Below are 18,587 nucleotides of genomic sequence, written 5' to 3'. Positions count from 1 at the left end.
GGCGTGCCTTCTGCGCTCAACTCTTCCTCGTGGCCCCCGCAGCCCTAGATGTGCGCTTGTGTGCGTGCGTGTGCGTGTGTGTGTGTGTGTGCGTGTATCTGTATCTGAGCGCCATTAGCTGGCATTTGGCTTACGAGATTTTTAAATACTTTTGGGCATATTCAGGCGTCCCAGCCCAAAAAAAAAAGAAGTAAACCTTAAGCTCGAACCCGCACCCGCACACGCGCCCTCAACTCGAACCCGAACCCTTCGCACGGCTATTTTTAGTTTTTCGCTCTGGCTTTACGCTTGTATTATGTGTATATGTATGTATGTATATGTACATATACTTTTTATGCTGTGCATAAAAGTTGAGTTTATTAATTTTAAAGCGTTGACAAGTTTTACGAGAACAGAAACTAGGCTAGTAGTGTGAGGCGAACGTGTGCGATTCTACGGAGTCTGTGAGTCAAGCTGGCTAATAGAGCAGGAATGTGGCCCAATAAAACGGTGAAAATGGTGACCAATTCAATCGAAATCAGTTGAAAATGCCTGCCGAGCAGCTGTTTCAGGTTTGTTTTCCTCGCTTTGTAAAACTTTTCTTTTTGTTTCTCAGCATTTCTTCGTCAATGTGGCCCGAATCCGTGCATCAAATCACTTAACAATTGAAAAGCTATTCAAAACAAAGCCAAAACAATTTGTTTCATTTGGCTAGCTGTGTTATTAGCCGAGTTACATTGGGTTAGTTGTTCCAAGCCGGGTCTTGAAAACAGTTTTGGGGCCGCATCATCGCCAAGAAATGGCCAAATGGAGCTGAGTGCTTTTAGTTTTGCGTCTTTTCTTTTTATACGAAAAGCAAAATAAATAAATAATAAAAAGCAAATCAAATGCAAAATTACAAAATAAAATATAAAATAACAACAATGCAAAAACAGCCAGCGTTAGCAAACCAAAAACAAATGCAGCCCAAGAAAGAGACAGCAAAAGCGGTGACGGCGACGGCGACGGCGGCCGCGACAGCGACGCAAGCGAAAACACAAAACGCACGGCACATAAATGCTGTTGCTGTTGCTTCTGCTGCTGCTGCTCTGCTGTCGCCTTTGTTGTTGTAAATAGCACACACACACACACACACACACTCACAAACACACACGCACACAAGCCCAGCAGCGACAGCGACGCGGGCAGCGACCACTGCGCTGCTGCTTCTATGCGCGCATATGTGTGTGCGTAAGTGTTTGCTTCTGCCGCTGCTGCTTCGGCTGCGGCAGCGGCTGCGGCTGCTGCTGCCAGAATGCCGCATGCACGTCGGTCATTTGTATTTGGAAACACAATTCCGTTCCGTCATTTGTATTTGGAACGCCGTAGCAGAAAGAAGGACACGAGCGAATAAGCGACGAAGCGTGCGAACGGAGTGGAGCGGCTATTTTAGCTTTTAGCGCCCTTTTTTGTTTCATTTTCTTTGTACATGTAAAATATAAAAAATACAACATACGGCAAAAATCAACAACATTTTTGGCAACATTTTCGGCAAAATACCCAAAAACTATTTCGGACTTAAACACAAAAAAAAAAAAAAAAAAAAAAAAAACAAACGAAAATTTTAAAACTAAAAAACGAGAAAATTTTAAATGAAAAACACTAAACTAAAGTTTTAACAATTAATAACCGCGTTTTGTATTGTTTTCCATTGTGTTCGTAAACATTTTTTTCTGTTGTTACAAAACCGACTACAAAAAAAAAAACAAAAAACAAATCTAACAAAAAGTGATCTTGGTGTGAACATAATGTTAATGTAACCAAAAAGTATGAATATCCAAAAGCTAAAGGAAAACGCTCGAAAAAACTAACCGGCGAACAGCAGGCGAAAGCGAAACGAAATTGTTTTCGCGCTCGCAAAATCAAAATTCTAAATTCGAACACACGCAAAAAAAAAACACTTATCCCAACAATTCTTCGTTTCGGTTATTTTTTTTATGTTATTATTCTTCAGTTGTTTTGTGTTTCGGTGAAGTTGAAAAAGAAGAAGAAGAATAAGCAGACGAGAGAGCAGCAAGCCGCTAAACACAATAACTGCACAAAGCAAAGGCGCAGATAAGTAAGCAAAAGCAATAACAAGATCAACAGCGACGAAGATGGCGATGGACAGACATAATGTTGATGATCATTAACCACCACCATCATCATCATCATCATCGTCGTCGTCGTCGTTTTTGCCAATCAAATTCATAATTGTTATGTAGTTGTATATACACATATATACATATTTTTTTTCAAGTGTGTGTGTGCGTGCATGTGTGTGAATGCAAAACTATACGAACACTATGAACACAAAGAAATGTGAAAGCAACCGCTGCAAGAAGAGCAAACGCAGCCGCAGCTGCATTTCTAAGAGAGCGCAATGTTAACGCGAAAAAAATGTTAAATAACTCTCAGCACATGTAACTTTGGCATGCCTTGTATTTGTTTTTTTTTTTTTTTTTTTTTTTATGAACAGTGATAAGGAAAAGCTGCAGCTGCGACTGCGACTGCGTTGATTTCTGCTGCCGTTGATACTCTTAAGTGATCAGCATGCACGCGTTTTTTCTCTCTCTCTCTCTCGCCCGTGCACAAAACAAAGAGAGTGACCGTCTTTTTGTTTTGTGAACTAAAGAACATGCAAAAAATGCCAAGAGGCGTACCGTTAGCTGAGAGCGCAAGCAGTGTGTGTATGCGTGTGTGTGTGTGTGTTAGTTAATTAAACGTTTAAATTAATTGAAATGAGAATTAATAATAAAATTACATCAACATTTTTGCAGTACAAATACCAAATACATAAAAACAAAAGCAAAACTAAACCAAACGAACGGCAAACAAGCCAACGAAAAAAAAAATAACAACAAACAACAACAACAACAACAACAACAAAACAGCAACAACAACAAATAAAACAAGAGCAGCTGCAGCAGCAGCAACAAGAACAACAACAACAGCTAGCAACAATTAACAAGCGAGCCACATGAGCAGCAGCGCGACGCCAACGCCGACGCAGACGCCAACGCCGACGACTTATGTAGCGTTACATGGCGAGCATAAAAAGTGAAATGCCGCCACTGCACGCGGCAGAGGCGCTAGCCGCCAGCAGCAGCAGCAGCAGCGCAACGGATAGCGGCGGCGGCGGCGGCGGCAGCACAGCAGCAACAGCAGCAGCATCAGCAACAACAGCATCAGCAGCAACAACAGTTGCTGCTGCCGCAGCTGCTGGCTCTGGCGGCAGCGCGCCCGCAACGCCGAATGCCAATGCAACAATCAGCGCCGCTGCCGACTCCAGTGATAATCAGCCGGGCACGCCGCAGCCAACAACACAGCAGCAACAGCAACAGTCGCTAATGGCTGCCGAGGCACAGCAGCAACAGCAGCAACAACAACAACAGCAGCAGCAGCAGACGTCGGGCATAACGCATCAACCCTATGCGACCCATCACATGTACCCAGCGCAGCAGCAGCAGCCGCCGCCGCAGCAGCAGCAGGTCTATGGCAGCATCTATGCCAGCGACATGCAGCAGCAACAGCAGCAGCAGCAGCAGAGCTACGCCGCCAGCAGCTACATCAACAGCTACGAGCAATTCTATCAGCAACAACAGCAGCAGCAGCAGAGCGTTGTCGACTATGGCAGCGCGTACATTGACTACACGAAAGCCGTGCGCTATCATCCGTATTTGCAGCAGCCGACCTCCGTGCTGCCAGCATCGGCAGCAGCTGCCGCCACAGCAGCAACAGTTGCCGCCGTCGAGGATGCCGCCGCGGTGGCAGCAGCAGTGACAACAACTGCGGCAGCAGCGGGCGCTGCGATGAGTCCGCGCGTGGTCAGCAGCAGCAGCCCCACCTCCACCTCGTCGCATCTGCAGCTGAGCAGCGCCACGCCCAGTTCGCCAGGAGGCGGCTGCAAGCTGCAGTGCAAGAAATGCGGCATACTCAACACCAACGAGTCCGAGTTGCAGGAGCACATCGCCAATGTGCACGGCGAGTCGCCGTACGGCAGCAGTGGCTACGCCAGCTCGCCGTACATCAAGGAGGAGATGCCGATGCCGACGCCGACAGCGGTGGCAGCAGCAGCAGCTGCGGCGGCGGCGGCCAGCGGCGAGCTGCTCGACTTGGACTCCCAGAAGATGGTCTATCATCAGCAACTGTTGCAGCAGCAACAGCAGCAGCAACAACAACAGCAGCAACAGCTGCAGCAGCAGCAGCAACACGATGCCGTTGTCTCCGGGCTGCCGTTGGCTCTGCCAGATCCGCTGCACTCGATGCAGTCGATGCAGCAGCGCGCACTGCACAGCTGGGAGCAACAGGCGCCGCCAGCGGAGGCGGGCCTGCCCGCGTACATGCAGCCGCTGCTGGACAAGTCGCCGCATTATTACGGCTCGCCAAAGCAGTCGCCGTATCCGGCGACGGGCGGCATCAAGCAGGAATATGCGCTGATCAAATCCGAGTATGCCGACTCGCAGCACTATGTGGACAAATCGTTTGATCCGACCGCCGCGGAGGTGACCACCAGTCCCGCCGAGTTTCCCAGCACCACGACAGGCGGCGGCGGGCCACAGGATGGCGTCGGCGTTGGCAATGCGTCCGGCAATGCGGCGCCGCCTTATCGCGGCTTCGAGCCGCCCAGCTCCAGCTCGGTGCTGCCAGCCAACAGTCTGACCGCCAAGGCGGCCACCTGGAAGTCGAACGAGGCGCGTCGCCCGAAGACCTACAATTGCACCGCGTGCAACAAGTGGTTCACCAGCTCGGGCCATCTGAAGCGGCATTACAACACGACGCTGCACAAGAATGCGGTCAAGTCGAGTGGCCAGCCCGATCCGGCCACGCTGCCCATATCTGCTCATCATCATCCCGCACGCGATCCCGTCACGAAGACCAGTCGACGCGGCAATGCTGCCGCTGCAGCAGCAGCAGCAGCCGCAGCAGCAGCAGCAGCGGCTGCCACACAACAGGAGCCGCCAGCGCCGGAGCCGCCCAGAAGTCCGCCCGATTATGGGGGCGGCGGTGTTTGTGGTGCGACGGGCGTGCAGGTGGGCGCCGCCATGTCGCAGTACTCGGCCTCGCCGTCGCCCACCGCCCAGCAGCAGCAGCAGCATCAATTGGTTGCCAGCAATGGTTATGCCAGCAATGGGCATGGTCACGCCCACTATCATGGCCACTACAACATGCAGCAGCAGCAGCAACAAGTGCAATCGACGACAAACGCTTCACCACAGCATGCTAACAGCAGCAGCAGCAGCAGCAACAGCGGCAACAACAACAACAGCGGCAGCAGCAGCAACAACAATCACAACTCCGTTTTAAACGGTCACCCAAACGGGCTAGCAGGTCCCTCCGCCCCAATCAACAACAACAACAACAACAACACACAAATGCCGTCCTCCCAAATGAGGGGCCTGCTGAACAAAACAACAATCAACAACACAACAACAACATCAACAACAACAACAACAATAGCCACAGACACAACTATAAAGATCGAACAAATGGAGGACAGCAACTCAGCAATGGTCATGGAGGAGCAGCAACACCAGCTGGAGGAGGACCACCAGCAGCAGCAGCAACACGTGTTGCAGCAGCAACATCACCCACTGGAGCAGCAACAGGTCAGCTATCTGCTGTCGCGGCCATATCACAGCAGCAACAGCAGCAACAACAGCAGCAACAGCACCTCGCCGCTTACTATTTACCACCACCAGCACCAGCAACAGCTGCCGCTGCAGCAGCAGCAGCTGCAGCCGCCGCCGCTGCAGCAGCAGTTGGAGCTGGACCAGCAGCAGGAGCTGCTGCAGCAGCAACAGCAGCAGCAGCAGCACCACCACCACCACCAACTGTTGCAGGCAATGGATTTCTCGCGCACCCAGCCGCTGCTGCCGCCGCCGCCTATGGCAGCGCTGCTGCCGCCTATAACAATGGACTACAACATGCTGGCTTTGGATATGCAGCAGCAGCACAGCAATATGCTGCAGTGCAGCAGCATCAGCACGCAGCAGCAGCCGTCGCTGCCGGTCACTATTACCACCACGCACACGCCCACCCTCACGCACACGCCCATCCACACGCGCACGCCCACCACCACGCGCACGCCCACGCCCATGCACACGCACATCAATATGGACATGGGATGCACCACTATGCAGGCGCAGCATTACCTGGCACCACAGCCGCTGTCGCCGCCGCAGCAGCAGCAGCAGCAACTGTTGCTGGCGGACAACAACAGCAGCAGCAGTACGGCCAGCAGCCATACGCCCAACAGCATCAGCAGCAGCAGCAGCAACATCAGCAACAACATCATCAGCAGCTCAGCAGCAGCAACAGCGTCGCCTCCGCCGCCGCAGCAGCAGCAGCAGCAGCCGCCGCCGCCGCACATCATCACCAGCAGCAGCAGCAGCAGCAGCAACAACATCACCAGCAGCAACATCACCAGCAGCAACCACACCAACAGCAACAGCAGCAACATCTCCAGCAGCAGCAGCAGCAACAACAGCAGCAGCAACACCCTGCCATGCTATCAGCAACTGCCGCCGGTGCTGGAGCACACAATGAGCTATCACACTATTATTGGTAACGAGCCGGGCGCCTATGATGCCTACACCAGCGATGGCCATCAGATATTGCAGCTGATGCCCGCCTCGCTGTTCGCGCCATATGCCCCACTCTCGCCCTATTCGGTGGCCGCACAGCGTTCGCCGCAGGAGGGCGACTTGCCGCCGGTTCATACGCTGACCAATGCGTTGCAGGCACAGCAGGAGGCGCAGCAGCAACAGCATCAACACCAGCAACAGCACCAGCAGCATACGACTTTAACGCTGCTGGCCACGCCCACACCGTATTCGCCCACAGTAAGCAGCTCGCGTGCAACACCAGCCCTTGAGCTGGACATGGTGTCGCTGATGGCACAACAGCAGCAGCAGCAGCAACAGCAGCAGGAATATGAGCAATATCAGCTGCAGCAGCAGCAACTTGAACAGCAGCAGCATCAGCTCGAGCAGCAACAACTCGAACAGCTGCAGCAGCAACAGCAGCAGCAGCTGCAACAAACTGTTGCCGTGCTGCCCAAAAAGCGACGTGCTGCTGCCGCACTGTCAACAACAACAGCATCAGGAATAGGAGCAACACAGCCGGCGAGCAAGAGACGTCGCAACAGCAGCATCGGTTCGACATCGCCGCACTCGACAACATTGCCATCGGGTCGCATCAAGTGCCTGGAATGCGACAAGGAGTTCACCAAGAACTGTTATCTCACACAGCACAACAAGAGCTTCCACTCCGGTGAGTATCCATATCGTTGCCAGAAGTGCGGCAAGCGTTTCCAGTGCGAGGAGATCTACACCACGCACCTGGGCAGGCATCGCACCCAAGACAAGCCGCACAAGTGCGAGCTGTGCCCCAAGCAATTCCATCACAAGACCGACTTGCGGCGCCACGTGGAGGCCATCCACACGGGCCTCAAGCAGCACATGTGCGATATATGCGAGAAGGGCTTCTGTCGCAAGGATCATCTGCGCAAGCATCTCGAAACGCACAATCGCCCGCGTGTTGTTGGCAAAAAGGCGGCAGCTGTTGCCGCCGCAAAGGCTACGGCAGCGGCGGCGGCAGCAACAGCCGCCGCAGCAGCTGCAGCAGCAGCAGCAGCAACAACAACAATAATTAGTTGCATGCAACCAGACAATAATAAGCTGGACGATGTGGCCGCTGACGATGATAGTTTGCTAGACGACGATGACGATGACGATAATGATGCACAGCAGCAGCAGCAGCAGCAACTGTTGCTGAGCGGGGAGCATCATTTGATCAAGAACGAATTTGTTGATATTAAGCATGAGTACGAGGAGGAGTTTACGGAGGACTTTCAAATTATTGAAAAGGACATTGAAATGTATTGAACGCAGGGGGGCACGGGCTGGGGCATAGCTATATAGAGCAGGGCTGGGTAGGGGGGGGGGTGGGTGGGGCTTTGGATGGGTCTTGGGTCTTAGAAGGGCTGGGGCTTGTCTGCAAATGCTCGAGGCTTTGATAGGCTTATTTCATTTCATTTCATGTCCTAGCACAAAACTTTTGGTAACAACTTTTTATTGCACCAGCTGCAATAAATTGTTATTAATTTGTTTTTATTTTGTGACATTTTTGAAAGTTTCTTACTTTACTTGTGTTGTAACAAATTTGTATTGCACTTGCAGCAATAAATTGTTGTTCGCCTTTTTTTTTCTTTTTTTTTTTTGCATTATTTCATAATCAAAGCCTTTAGCCTTTGCAGACACGCCCACTCAGCACAGCTGTAATTAACAAAACTTTTGCCATATATGAGAAGGAAAAACAAAAAAAAAAAAAAAACACTGAAATATTCAACTATATAAATATATATAGATATATATATATATCTATTTTTTGTATTCGAAATTCCTAATTGTTGTAGCAGCAAATTTAATTTAATGACAAACAAATTTATGTTAAATTGTATTATTATTATTAATTATGAATTAATTATTGTATTATTTCTTGTCTTAGTATATTTTGTATTTTTTTTTTTTTTTGTTTCTATAATTAAGTTTTAAGGCCGCGCATACCTCAAAGACGAGTAGAGAAAAGAAAAGAATCGAAAAGAAAAAACGCTTAAAGAATGCAACACGAAAACACAAATCAGGGCAGAACCATATATCTATATGTCTATATATCACTCTCTCTCTCTCTCTCTATATATATATATATATGTATATGATAACTGTAACATTTTAGGCAACTATCGTATGTCGATCTACAGAGATCTGTTAGCGCACAATTTAGTTGATTGTTTTTTTTTTTTTTTTTTTTTTAATTAATTAAATTAAATTAGTTGCTGTTTTTCTGTCAGCCTGTAAACCATAAACACACGAATGCCATATATAAATATGTAATGCCAATTGATATAAAGCTATATCCTATATATATATATATATATACAAACATAGGTAACACTAGCCTACAAAACGCCAAATTGTCAGCAGAAAGAGAAAACAAAACAAAAACGCAAATATCAGGGATAATATTTACACTTAACAGTTACAATTCTTATATAGACACAGACGTACATATATATATATATATATATATATATATATTACTTGACTATATATATATATAAATATATATATGTAGAAATTGCGTATTATATATATTTATTATGATTAATTTTTAATTTATGCATTTCTTTTGTAAGCCACAAAAATAAACGAAAAATAATCCATTTATATTTATAATTTTTTTCGTTTTAATTTGTTCATAAGTTAAAAAATTGATAATGTTTTATAATTTGCTTTAACGTAATACTCAAAAAAAAAAAAAAAAACAAACAAACAAAACAAAACAAAAAGAAATACAAAATTTGCCATTAGCTTTATGTTTTCATGTTGAAACCCAATTTTTTATGCACAAAACAAAAAACTTCCTTAAAATGTGCTCCATATTTTTATATAGTTTATACACATACATTATTTCTTATTATGAAATTTATATAAATATATCTTTTTTTTTTTGTGTGTGTATGTGTGTGTGTGTAACTAGCGCAACCAATTTTTTAACTATATATATATATTTAGATATTATAATTAAAAAGAGCGCAAAACAAAACAAAACAAAAAAGACAAAGAAAAAAGGAATGCGCGAAGAGGCAGAACGGAAGAAAGAAGCAGACGCGTACCAAACCAAGATCTATAAAAAAGCAAAATAAATTATTGAAAATGTTTCAAACCAAAAAAAAAAATTAAACTTGATTATTTTTCTTATTTCCTTTGTTTATTTCTTATATATTATTTTGTTTCAGTTAATTATAAATATTGTTTGTGATTTTTATTTACAGTTTTTGGGTTTTATTTCTAAAGGAACAGAACAAGTCCCCATTTATCAAAGTTTCAAGTTCAAGTGTGCCGTCTTTATATATATATATATATATATATATATATATGGAAGAAAATCATGTTAAGCTAGAGAAAAGAATTATGTTAACAAGCCGAAACTTTTAGATATTAGCCAGATTTATTAAAGGGCTTTTAGATAAGTATAACTGGCCGATTCGGCTGAGCTACAAAACGAAAGCTCTATATATATTTATATAGCTATAGATATGGTATATATGTATTGGTCGAGATATAGATATATATACAAAGGTGTATATATATGTATAGGCATATACTTATATAGTTTATATAGTAAGTTGTATATATATGTCTATATGTAGGCGAAGGTATAGCTATATATATATGTAGCTACACACATATATGTGCCTGTATCTATATATAGATATATGCACACACTTGTGTAGAAAGTAAGGGCATTTAAAAGTCGCTCAGCTGCGCATCGTGCGCTGAACTTCTTGTTAATTTTGTTAATTATTTTTGTGGAAATTTATTTTTGCTTTTTGGTTGTTGCTGCTGCTAGTTCCACAGAAACTACGTGCGTGTGTTTAAATATTATTTTATTTTTTTTTTTTTTTTGCTTTTTGTTTTTTTCTCGAGTGAAGAGGCCGCATATGAAAGTCGAGACGCAGGCAAATTGTGGCAAGCCGAATTTTAGCGACGCGCCGTTGATTGTGTCCAAGAGAAAGACATGTGCACGTGTAAGCACACATACACACATGTGTGTTTGTGTGTGTGCATTTATAGATAGTTATATATATATGTATATATGCCTATATATATGGCGAATTCGGTTCCGACAACAACAACATGGGGCATAAGACAGCTGCAGCCAAAAGCTTGAGATAGTTTGCTAGCTAGGCTCTAGATCATAAACATATATCTATATATATATATATATATATATCTTTTTGTACATCTCTGGTAACTGGCCGTGCGCTTTATGGCGACATCTAAGTGCCTCGGCAACAAATCATAAGCAGCAAGCAAAGTATCTATGTATCTGTATCTGGCAAATGCCAAAAAAAGAAAGAAAGAAATGAAATGAAAAAACATGAAAACCAAAGACAACGCCAGCAACATAACACGCACACATGTTGCCAGCTGCCTGTCTGTGTGTGTGTGTGTGTGTGTGCAGGAACAGCAGTAAATAGCCAAAAAAAAGTATATACACACACACACAGGCGCAGCAAAGACAAAGTAGAAGAGACAAACGAAAAGTGCGCGCCACAGCAAGCGGCAGCAGAAGCAGCAGCACGAAGCACGCTGCGAGCAGCGAGTGTATCTCAAAGATACGCAAACGCAAACAGCCAAACGACGCGACGCGACGCGACGCCGAAGTTGAAGTTGAAGTTGCGCGCCTGCGCAGCAGCGACGGCAGCAGCAACAACGTCTCCGACTATGGCTATGTCATCATAACATACGACGTCGTCGTTGTCGTTTGTACACTGCGCGAAAGAATCTACCACATAGTATTTACTTTCATTTAGCTGGGCTAGAAGGCTAGAACGACGTTTTAAATTTTACCAAGAACTAATCTGACTGGCAAATCTGTATATAAGCCCTCCAACATATTTAGTTTTATCTTTGAGCAAGGAATAAGCAAACAGTACCCAGAAGTTCGAACCTTGTCCTTTGCTCTATGCTGGCACACTCGCCTCTCTTATATTCATTTATCTATTCAAGAACTAGGCTAACTATCATATCTATATAAAACATTTAAATAGCACATAGTTAATATGATCTTAAAGCAATCAAGCATAGGGGTTCGAACCCTATCTTTCCCTCGATTCTCTTATATCCATTTATCTATTATTACCAGCAACTAATCATATCTATATAAATCCTTTAAATCTTGCGGCTTGAACCGCGGCTTTCGCTCTATGCTAGCACAATCTGTTTCCATATAGAGCTCATGTTCACAAACAATCAATATATCTGTATCTATATATCTATATCTATACATATATGTATATATCCATATCCATATAAACCCTTTAAATAGCACAGATTTAGCTTGGTTTCCACAGCGAAGGGTCTCGAACTCCGCCTTTCGTTTATCTCCTGCCCTACTAACACTTCTTTGACCAAGTGCCACAAATTTCGTTCAGTGTATTCGTATCTGTGAATTTCTACTTGCTGCTGACGCTGCTTCTGCCCTTTGGCTGTTGTTGTTGTTGCCGCGTTTGTTCTCGCTGTGCGTTTTTCTTACGCGGTTTGTTTGTTGAACATCAAACTGGTTTCCTGTACATATGCTCATCCAGCAACAACAACAACAACCATCTGTAATTTTAATTTTTCGGCAAGGCAGAGATTTCGATCGACGACGACGTCGCTGCCCAGGTAGAAATTGTGTACCTTTATATTGTTTGCTTGCGCTGCGAGTGTGTGTGTGTGTGTGTGTGTATCTTGTAGATAGCTCGAAGACAGTAGACACACACACACACACACTCATGTGCTGCTCTCTTTGTTGTGCTTGTTTATGTGTGCGTGTGTGTGTGTGCGTAATCCTTGCTGCCTTTTTCATGTCTTTCTTGTGTTTCGTCGTCTTCTGCTTATGTGTTGCAACAACAACAACAACAACACGAGCAGTTACCATGATTCATAGTTGTTGCCGCTGCCGCTGCCTCATGTATATATATATATATATCTACACATACATGTAGACCGGCTATGTATCTGCAGCTCCTTTCAATGCGTGCCAACAAATTCCGATATATATATATATATATATCTATATACATATATGTATATGTATATATGTATAGAAAATCTTGCATTGCTCGGAGCCAAAAACTCTCTGCACAATAGCTGCCTGTCAAGGCTTTTGTTTGCGTATCTGTATCTTTGCACATGTATGTATCTGTATCTGTAGCTGCGCCTATGTGTGTGTGTGCAAATATCTGTGGCATACATTCTCATAGAACAGCCGTCGCATGTTTTCCTTTTCTTTCTTCGCCTTTTATTTGATGATCGTTGCGCAAATTCTGGACAGGATTCGCGTTTTAGCTGCTGCCCCAGTCCCAGTTTCAGTTCCAGTTGCCGGTTGAATTTGTTGTAGTTATAACCAACTGATGCGCACCGCCTCTTCTTGCCACGCCTCGCCTCTGGGCACATGTGTTTGGCTTCCATCTGAGCTGTTGCTTCGCTCTTTGCTTTCCTTTTGGTTGTTTCGCGGTTTTTGCTTTTGTTTTGCAGCTGAATCCTTGCCGCCCCGCCCCGCCCCTATCATAACTGTTTTACTGTGCTCAGGCAACCTTTTGCCTTGATTCGCCCCATATTAATAAATAATATACACATATATATATATATATCTATATATTATATGGTATATTAGATATCTGTTCTAAATATTGTAATTTATTTTTGTGCCCGCTGTCTGACACTTGATTGACTTTCTTATTAACCCATGTTGCGCCGCGCATTACTGTATTTGAACCAAAAAAAAAAAAAATAGAATGCACAGCAAAAAGGTTAAAATTTGCCTAATTCCAAAGGGTCGGGTCGAGCTCGAGCTCGAGCTTGACATCTAACACAAAAACTCAATCAAATTAGCGGCAAATGTGAATTATGTCAAGACCCACAAACCAACCCCCTCCCCTTCCCACCAACCACGCCCCACCCACCAGCAGAGAGCGACGCATTTTCACATTTTCCACGAAACTGTTAACTGTCTTTTCCATTTGACTTTTCCTCCGAGCCGCATTTTTGGTCTTCTTTTTTACTTTTTGTGTGTGTGTGTGTTTTTTTTTTAATTACCAAACATTTGACAGCATCCTGATGCTTATATTGTGTTGTCTATAAAGTGTAGATACACACACACACACACACACACACACAGAGAAAGAGATTGTCTTAACCTTTTTTGGTTTTTGGCTTTTTAGAGAGAAAAATGTTGCGTGTGAGCGTATTGCTAGAAAAATCAACCCCCGAAATAGCGTTAGATATTTGATTTTTACAAAATTCAATGCCAGCAATAACTAGAAGAAGCAGATAAAGCAGAAGCAGCAGCAGCAGCAGAGCATAGCAATGCCGCCATGCTGCATCATCAACATCATTATCATCATTATCATCATCATCATCATGATCAGCAACAACATCTTGAGCTCGAATCTTGAGCATCTGCCAATGCTGCCTCTGCCTCATGCTCTTCCCCTAATTTCTATCTATCCGCCCGAACTGTGATATACAATTGCCAATAATGGGTAGTTAGAAGGTTGAACGCGTTTCAAATACGAAACAAAAAAATGTTTTTCCTCTCCTTTTTTATTCTCTAGTCTGTTATATAGGGCTTTTACATATACAAGACAATATGATATATATATATTATATCAATAATAATATCAGTTAGGTGTCTGGCACTGGAAATCGAGTCTAAGTTCACAAATCATATCCATGATTCGATCTGAACTTTTATTTATCCACAATTCTTAAGCCAAGCACGTACTTAAGCCCAGACTTGGCCTTAGCTTGTCATATATTGTCCGGCATAATAGAAAATATCTACATTTGATATTTACTCAAAAGTTGGCATATACTGAATGTGGTTAGACAAATGTATGACAGCATATTGGCATATAGAAAAATATGCTTAGATAAGTGTAACGTGGGGGGGATACATTGTCATACACGAACTATATTTAGATAAATGTTAAGCCTCGAAGCTAGATCAAAAGTTTGCACTTTGAATCGAAACATTATTGCAAATTATATCTATCAGCTTTTGGTTCGTCTATTTCTGAAAATGTTTTGGCTTAGGACTTGCTTCAGATTTACAAAAATAAATTGTAATTTCGCGCTGGAGTTGATTTTGAATAGACAAACTCTTTGTATATAGTTCAATGCTGCGAGGTTTGCATGTTGCTTTTGAATTAGTTAAGATTAGAATGTTTATTGATTGCGACACAACAAACTCTTAAGCTCACAATTAAATATAGCTAGAAGGCTTGACTTGACGATCTGTTATTGATATATTTGTATTATATATATATTGAAGCTAAGATATCAAATCATTCAAATAGACTTTTTGTTAATGTGCTCCCCAAACAAATCCTGCTCTTCGGAGTATATAGTAAAAAGCAAGTCATGCTCTTCACACAAGGAGCAGCTCTTTGCTTGGCTCATGATATCACAAACAAAAAAAAAGAAGACAAGAAAAGAAACTTGCAACATTCTTGAACAGTTGCCGTGCATTGTTTTTAGCCTGTTTTTTGATGGCCCAACAATTCCCACACATACTTAGCATATTTATGTGTGTGTGTGTGTGTGTGTGTGTGTATGTGCATATGTTTGTTTAATTATTATTAATTGTTGCAATCAATTCGCAAGAAGAAACCACCCACAAATGCAAATGCGCACACACACACACACACACACGTACACGCGCGCTGTCAGCTGGCAAACAAAAGACTTAGGCAACGAACTTGGCCTTAGCAGCTTCCTCTCAAAACGAAGCGCCAAAAAAAACTGGAGAAAAAACTCAAATAAAATTTTGCAAATAATACAAAAAATAAAGCACACAGGCTGCCAGGCTTGGAGGCTTTATATACGCAACTATAATAAAAATTTATATGTGGCATATGCACACACACGCACATGTGTGTGTGTGTGTGTGTGTGTGAGTGTGTGTGGCTAAGAAGGAGCGTCAAATGGCGCACAGCTGCGCGAAGCCAAGCCAAGCAACATTTGTTGTTGCTCACAAATTGTTGCTACATTTTTGCTGCTTGTTGTTGTTGTTGTTGTTGTTGTTGTTGTTATTATTTCATGTGTGTCCTAATTCCAATTCAACAGAAATTTTTGTCTCACAATCAGAAAAAACAACAACAACAACACCAAAAAAAAAACAAATTTATATATAAAGTAATGCGAAATAAATCTTAGAGCCGAGAGGCAAGCAAAACGAGTTGAAATTAAGAGAAAAAAAATCTACAAAAAAAAGCTTAGGCTAAAGTTTTGTGTAGTTGTTGTTGTTGCTGCTGTTGTTGCTGTCGGCGCTTTATCCGATTTTGTGCTGTGCGCTGCTTGTTGTTTTTTATGACGAGTTTCCGCTAATTGCTGATGCGCTGCAGATTAAATGAAGCAGCGACAACTACAGCAACAACAACAGCAGCTCTGCTCCAATGGGGAGCACGCCCAGCGCTTCGAGACGCAAAATGTCACAAAAAAAAAATAAGAAAACAAAATAGTTATATATCTAAATATGTTAAGCCAAGTAAGAGTACGCTAGTCGGGAGTGCACGACTAGGACTTACCCTGCAGCTAGGACTTGCCCAGGCACATCGGGTCATAAATATGCATCAGGAAGTCGCAGATACTTGCGCCTGCCTGTTGCATACATTTGCACAAAACTAACACACCCTTTCTATACATTTGCTAAGGATTCAGGGCATAAAAACGAATATTAGAACATTTTGACTTGGCAATAGATTTGTTAAGTATATTCACAATACAGATAATACTAGGAATATGTTCCATTAAAAGGCATAATTTCTCAAGCTATGCTAGAGGGAAAAGGTGGAGGAGGTGGAGGTGGACCAGCTTGCAGCATGCATGTATGTATTACAGTAAGGCCCCGAGCAACTGGGCCGATTGCCAGTGAAGCGTGTGTCGTGCTTGTCAGTCAATGTTCTGTCTTATCGACAACCGCATGCGCTGCAGCTAACCATGCATAGCCTATCGATGGGCATTAGACATAGCTGTAGAGGTAAATCTGTGTCTGTGTGTGTGTGTGCGCGTTAATGGCAGCAGCTGCTGTAACAAGTGTTCACTGTATGCGCAGCGCATGTAAGGGTCGTTTTGGTCGAAGCCAAACCCTTGCTGCGGTTGCTCTTTAACGCCGCGGCTGTGGCTGAGTATTTTCCTGAAGCCTTACACTGCGCGAAACGACGGGTGATTAACAAAACGAAAAACATTCCTTAGCCATGGTTATAAGTTCAGTTTTTAATAAAAAGGCTTAGACATAACAGTGGCGTATTATGTTAAGCTGCTGTTATTAACATTATTTGCATTGCATAACATATAGCAGCTGTGAGTACCTGCCACTGTTGGTAACAGTGCTTAACAGTCTTAGCATATGTTAAGCAGCTCAGCGCAATATGCCTTAAAGCAGAATCCATAGGTTGAATATGGACATCGACTTAACATGTTACATGTTTTGTATTGTACTGCATTTAACAGTTGTGAATACCTAGCACGATTCTGAACAGCTATGTTATTAGCTTAACAGTCTAAGCTTATGTTAAACAGATGTAAGCGCATAACTGTTGCCTGTGGCAATGTCAAGTAGAGGCAAGGCGACTTTTAAGCTGAATGTTGTTATGATTGAATTGAACTGCCTTTTTTGCTGCAGTGTATGGCCTGTCAAACACACACACACACACACGCACACACAGTGAAGAAGGGGCAAACCGAAATTAGAAAAGAAAAAAAAGGCGTATCGCCGTGCTTGTTGCCTCAACTCTGGTTGTTGTTGCTGTTGTTGTAGCGCTTAGATTGTGGGCCAGAATGAACGAGAAAAACAACGAAAATAAAAAGCAGTGAATTATACGAATTATAAGAATTACGCTGAAACTGAAGAGAAAGACATCTTATAGATATCAGATTATGGTGCTGCGTTAGCCTAAGCTAATAATGCTAGCACACCTTGTGTGTGTGTGTGTGTGTGTGTGTGCTGGTGTGTTGGTGTGTTGGTGTGTGCATATGAGCATAATGAGCTATAATTGGATTAAAGATTTATTTATTGTATTTCGTTTCGTACAACAATTTTACATTCGCCTGCGCCAGCTGGGCGCTGCCAACAACCGGGCCAACAATCGACAACTGAGAGCTGAGAACTGAGAATTGAAAGGCGAGATCTGAGCTCTCGGGCTGAGAGATCGGGCTCTGGGTATCGACATTGACTAATTAGCGGGTCTCTCTGGATAATTATTATTACTGGCAAAACACATTTGCATTAATCTCGCATCTCCCTTCCTCTCGGCTTCTGCTTCATCACTTATTGTTATTATTGCTCTCCTCTTGTTGCAGCTACCGCCGCATCCAGCAGCCGGCGGCCGACAGTGAAGCGCCAATATCAGCTCCAAGGCGAGGGCCAATACCAGGCGCAGAACCCAAACCAGATGAGGAGTTACAATGCCCAGAAACGGCTCAAAATTTAAAGTAAATTGATTATTTCGGCAAGTCCGGGGCGACGAAGTTTAGTATTATAATTATACCAACTATCTAAATTACGTATGTATTGTACGATTATGTATCGAATAGTTTTAATCTATCCAAAACCCAATCACGATCCCAACCCGAAGACCTCACTCCAAAAGTGTGCGTCTAAAATGTGCCAGGAAGTGCTAAATTCTTCCATCAAAGTTGGCATCGATGTTACGCAACATTTTATGTAGTATTTTTAAAGCACAGCCTTTTGCTGAGCAGCACAATTTAGTACATGTACTAAATTTAGTACAGCAGCTAACCAAACGATTCGGCAGGGTAGCTTTGTGGTTGCTCTAAATTTAGAACACATCCACGCAGCTGTACTAAAAGGTGACAAATAGTCTATTTAGTACATTGTTTTGAAATGTGTACTAAATATAGTACACAACAAAACTAACCAAACGAAGTGTTTGTCATTTAACGCACGCACACGTTATTGTACTAAAATAGACTAAACTGTACTAAAACGCAGTAGTGCGGCAGGTCCAAATA

The 18,587-nt window shown here is 43.5% G+C and overlaps 1 protein-coding gene across 1 annotated transcript; it reads left to right on the top strand.

Moving 5' to 3' along the window:
* The first annotated feature begins 3,041 nt into the window (after positions 1 to 3,041).
* Positions 3,042 to 18,058, top strand: LOC115768809 (AF4/FMR2 family member 4). Its single transcript, XM_030713506.1, is given in 7 exon segments — positions 3,042 to 5,141; positions 5,175 to 5,235; positions 5,238 to 5,280; positions 5,282 to 5,510; positions 5,901 to 6,008; positions 6,507 to 7,272; positions 17,916 to 18,058. Coding segments are annotated over 7 exon segments (3,438 nt in total). The 3' UTR covers positions 18,047 to 18,058.
* Positions 18,059 to 18,587: the final 529 nt, after the last annotated feature.

Source organism: Drosophila novamexicana, unplaced genomic scaffold (genome assembly GCF_003285875.2).
Source record: "Drosophila novamexicana strain 15010-1031.04,08,12 unplaced genomic scaffold, DnovRS2.1 tig00002019-arrow-arrow-pilon, whole genome shotgun sequence".
Taxonomy (NCBI): domain Eukaryota; kingdom Metazoa; phylum Arthropoda; class Insecta; order Diptera; family Drosophilidae; genus Drosophila; species Drosophila novamexicana.
Note: the sequence above shows the minus strand (reverse complement) of the source record. Positions and strands in the feature narration are given on the sequence as shown.